This window comes from Nestor notabilis, unplaced genomic scaffold (assembly GCF_000696875.1).
Source record: "Nestor notabilis isolate BGI_N333 unplaced genomic scaffold, ASM69687v1 scaffold13360, whole genome shotgun sequence".
Taxonomy (NCBI): domain Eukaryota; kingdom Metazoa; phylum Chordata; class Aves; order Psittaciformes; family Psittacidae; genus Nestor; species Nestor notabilis.
The window spans coordinates 33,114-38,182 of record NW_009910732.1 but is presented as its reverse complement, the minus strand read 5'-3'; the positions used below and the strand labels follow the sequence as shown (position 1 = coordinate 38,182).

The following is a 5,069-nucleotide window of genomic DNA, read 5'->3' as shown; positions in this document are numbered from 1 at the left end:
CATCATACTGCCAGACAAGAGTTCAGACAACGGTTTAAAAAGCCACAGGGGACTTTGTACTCTAAACAAGGCATTAAAGGTATTGTATCCTAAAACAAGGCATTGAAGAAACCAGGACAAAACCAAACATTAAGACGTTAGTCCCGTAAAACAGATTTTAAAACCTGAAAATTCTATTCCTCTTCCAATTTAAGCAATAGGTTTTTTAAAAAAGAGCCTTCAAGGATACTGGAACAGTATCTGACCTGTTCAGATTGTGGCAAAATCTGACAGCAGTTCATGGATTTGAAATGGAAGTGGTGTTCTGGTCATTCATGAACAAATGCAGCTACTTGTGAAATCCCTCCCTCTCTTCGTTCCCATGAAAAATAATTAATACTGGTTAAAATCATTACAAAAAACATCATTTTATTTTCATGCATCTAAGGTAAAACACAGAGTATTTGTATAAAGAGGTAGATTAAAAAAAAAACAAAACAAAAACAAAAAAACCCAGATTCTCCATTCTTTGTCACTTTTATTCAGTAGTTTGTTTTTTTCCTTATTTTCTCTTTTTTTTTTTTTTTTTTTTTGGTGCCAGACATGGCAAGGAGTGATTACAGTCAACTGTTTATTAAAACATTGGTTGCAACACAGACCCCCTTTACCACTGACCCCAAACGGACCCATTTCATGTGCTTTATTTTGTTGGGTTTTGTCTACACCACCACCAAGGTGAGGTGGAGGGGGGTGAAAGGGAAAGGGGGAGTCCAGGAGGCCAGAAGGAGGAGGAATGCTACAAGCCACAGCAAGAATGAGCTGTATTTAATAAAAAAAGGGGGCCACGAATGATACAGTAATGAGGTTACACAATTAAATCCCATAGCATGACTGAAGGCTTTCCCTGTGTTGGACGTCATCACAATGGAAGGCATAAAAAGTGGAGTAAACCGATGTTGATACAGTCCAATCTAGTCCATTAGGCAAGATGGTGCAAGTAGTCATTTAAATTAAAAAGTGCCCTATCCTCACCTAAATGGCTAGCAGACATGGAGAAGAACGCAGTGACACATCAACAGAGCTTTCTCCATGTAGCTATAAAAGTGTGTTGTCATATGGCACATTTTTAAACACTGGAAAGGGGGTGCCATAATGGACCTCTCATTCTCTTTCGTTTACAGGTACAAATGCTAGATTCAACTATTTCAACTATGCAGGAAGTGGACTCTTCAGGTAGGAATGCCAACCCTAATTCATTTTGTCTTGAAATATATACAAGTTGTTTGTAGTAGCTACGGCAATGATGTTTTCCTTAGGATGCCAGGCTGTGTGTAGAATCTTCTTGTTGAAGTCTAGGCTGTCAACACTGATTTCATCCTTCTTTCGCTTACCACTTGCACATACTTTACGGGGCTTCAACACGGTACGGGGCTTGTTGTTTTCCCGGGATGCCTCTAAGGTGATGTCTCGCTTTGTGTTCCTGTCAAACATTCTGAAGAAGTTGTTGTAAGATCCTGTCATGACAATGCTGCAGAGAGGGAAAAGGAAGAAAGGAACAGTTCAGTTGAAAAATAACCTCTCCTTGCATTAAGCCTGAGGGTCCTGATGAAGATCATGCCTTATTGTGTAAGCAGAAAATAGGCAGGCTCACCCTTACCTTCTACAAGCTAAAGTGAAACTAAAGCATTGGAATGTTTTATAGATTAAAAGAAACTGTATCTTTCTCCTTAAAAAGAGTGTATGTTAAAAGGTCCAGTTATCTAAGCACTTTAATTTAAATGTCATCAATTTGCTTCTCATGCACACGTGAGGAAGCAAGATAACAAAAGCAAAACACATTGTATTTTTAGCCACATAATTTTAGCTACACACAAGTTGCATGAATTCAGACAGTAACAAACATACTGAGTTTGTGATAATACCTTATAGGAGATCCTTATTGTAGATCAGCTTTTCAGTAAGACATACACACTTAAAAGTTTCCCTGCCCTTACTCTGCCTCAAAGAATACTTAAACAGATACAAACTTAAAAAAACACCCCAACAACCTCTATCTGACAATACTGGTACGGCTACAATGAGTTGATTTAGATCTAGCAAATAAACAGTTAATGACATGATTAACACAATAGCTGTCTTAAATACTACTATTGGCTAGTCAGCCATGCCCAAGCAAGGCAAACTTGACAACTTGTTGTAACAAAGAGAATCCCTAGGTTTTTCCTAAGTGTCCTACTTGCTGACAAGGCAACTTAATCAGAACACACACACACACAGGTTCTGCAACAAGCCTGGTGCAGATTCTCACAGGTAGAATGCACAGTCAGACAACAGGGTTTGAGTACATGGACCTTATGCCCATGTAAATCACTCCCAAGTCAGATCATAGCAAACAAACTCCACCAAACCCACACAAAACCCTCCAGAAGATAACCACTGGGGATAAACCTAGCGGATGGGCTATTGGTAGTATTTCAGCAGTTAATGTTTGCAGAAAACCACCTCAAATTGTACTGCTTTGCACATCTCTCCACTTTAACCAGCTGGAACATACTTCACTCTGGCAAAGTGACAAAACTAGATTTCTAGGCAAATTCTATGTCTCTCTAGCACACTGAGGCAATTATCTATAATGCTTTACTACACCAAGGGTTAAGAGCTAATATACATCCATTTAAGTTTATTGAAGTGCTAAAATATTATCCAAGCCAGTCCTTGAATACAACCAGACAGACACGAGGTCACACTTCAAGTTGCCCATTTTAAGAATAACTTAAGTGCATAGAGAGAAGAATTAAACTTGCCTGTCTGATCCATTCCAACAGCATTCAAATTTGTCAAAAATGCAATCATTCTCATAGAGTGAGCAAAGTTTACTTCTGAGGTATTCATGCACCTGAAAAAAAAAAAAATGGAAGTAGATAAACTGAATGAATATTGAACCTACACAACTGTAAAATAACCTGCACAGACGCTCTCCCAAAGTAATGAAGTATGTGACTTGCTCACACCCTCTCCACCAGAGCACACACAGCTCCCTCCTCTGGATGGATGAGGAGCAGAATGAAGAGGCCTGAATTAACATACTCTGCTCCACAAAGACTTCAAATGAATTCAAATAGTAGCAAATTATTCAGGGAGGGGAAAGAGCTGTCTCCCACAACTGAGTAACCCTTCAGAATGCTTTCCCTCTCCAAGCAGCTCTTATACCCTCACTACCCTTTCAGATACCTGAAAGACTTTGCTTATTTCTAAGCATCATGCTTTGGCAACTGATTCCTATGTCTCATGAGAAAATCCCTTCCCAAATTTCCTTATACAGGAAACACCACAGCAATTTTCAGTGCTGGCTAAAAACGTCTTCTGCAAAGGAAATGTTTTACCTCCTCCCACTTCGTCCAGGAAGGAACAGTAGAATATAAAGTCATCTGAAGACTTGTGCTGAGATAGCCTTTATTGGGTAAGAGGGAGGCTTTTTCATACCCAAACATGGGTTTGGATTCTGCAGTCAGCCTGCAGCTAGCAAGATCCTTCAGCACATGTGTGAAACACAAATCTCACCAATGCTTTGCCTGGATATAGTCATCTGCAGGCAAAAATCTAACTGCTACATCAAGACTATTAGTAAGACTCAGTATCCTTCAAGGTTTTAATTTCTAGCCTACATCATCTTCACCAAATACCTGGTATGTTTCCACAGGTCTATTTTCCATATTTAAATCCCAGATCTTCACTGACAGATAATCTCTAGTCATCATATATCGACCACTATGGCTAAATTTGACATCAGATATGGAAGAGATGATTTCAGAGAAAAATGATCTGTTGCTAGGATCTTCTGGTTCTTCAAACACTGTAGGAAAATAAGACAGGCATTTCAAGAAGTTTGTGTCGCATCCAATACAAGATACACCCACATTAGGCTAACATCCTCTCAATAACCTTGCCACAATCCACTTCTAAGTAAGCAAACTACTCACTAACACTTGGAGTCTTCATTCACACATGTAAGATTTCTAGCATCAAGCACAGCCCAAGCACCTAGTATCTGGCCTCCTGAAGCCTGCAGAAGGCTATTCCTAGTCTACTGTCTAGGCAGACACCCCAGCTTAAACTGCTAATAATTTGATTCATTACTTCTACTCTGGCAAAACATGAACCTCATTTTAGACTACAGGCTTTAGATCTAGTCAATATACTACAGAAATCCAATACAAATACATGCAATTCCATGCTTCATATATTCTTAATCAGTGCTTAGTTTTATCTAGCAGCAAGGTAACAACAACAAACAGTGCAGGACAGAACTTACATTTTGAATGCCGGTCACAGAGTGCTGATGCTCTCATATCACAGAGACGAATTGTTCCTTTACTGCTGCTGTACACAAACGTGTTACAGCTGTTTGGGTGGAACTCTGCCGCTGTTATCACCTCTGTGAGCTCCTCCATGTTGGCAGGCTTAATATCTACAATATCTGCAGCATTTTGTTAAGAAATGGTCTCCAGTTTTCACAACCCATCTTTCAGCTTTGAAAGCATCCAGCAATGCTTTTGCAGGACTGTGGGACACAGTCACAAACTGGATAAACGTGAAAATCAAGTCTCACAGTTTGTCTAGAAAACAAGACTGTAACACTGCATTCTATAGCAGTTTGAAGTTAATGCTTTTAACAGCAAAAGACTGCCTGGTATATGTCAAAGACTTCTCACACAGAACTTTATTTTGCTTCAGTTCTAATTACTAGATTATAAAGAAGGCATCTGTGATTTGTGCTCAGGATCCCACAGATTTCTGCTCCCAGCAATGGGACTGCAAACATATTCCTGTGATCCTACTGCCTGCAGCACCTATAGGTGCACACGCGAGAGGGTCCGATGGTTAGGTTAGAAGGTAACAAGGCATAAGCACTGTTTAGAGAAGGATGTTACTTCTGACTTGCTTCTTACTGCAAGTCAAATAAATGTTCACAAGATAGTTTACTGTGATCCTGCCTTCCAGAACTGCTCATCTCACTTGAAACCTTCAGCTTTTTTTCTCTTTCAAAAGTGTTTTTCACCATGCAAATGACAACTACTCCTTATACTGCT

The 5,069-nt window shown here is 39.6% G+C and overlaps 1 protein-coding gene across 1 annotated transcript in view; it reads right to left on the bottom strand.

Moving 5' to 3' along the window:
• Positions 1–500: 500 nt before the first annotated feature.
• Positions 501–5,069, bottom strand: part of PPP2R2A (protein phosphatase 2, regulatory subunit B, alpha) — a 36,255-nt gene continuing 31,686 nt past the window's right edge. Inside the window, exons 7-10 of the mRNA XM_010011448.1 lie at positions 4,292–4,456; positions 3,663–3,832; positions 2,784–2,875; positions 501–1,507 (exon numbers count right to left, since the gene is read on the bottom strand). Of these exons, the coding sequence (XP_010009750.1) occupies positions 1,228–1,507; positions 2,784–2,875; positions 3,663–3,832; positions 4,292–4,456 (707 nt within the window). The 3' untranslated portion in view covers positions 501–1,227. The remainder of the gene's footprint in view (positions 1,508–2,783; positions 2,876–3,662; positions 3,833–4,291; positions 4,457–5,069) is intronic.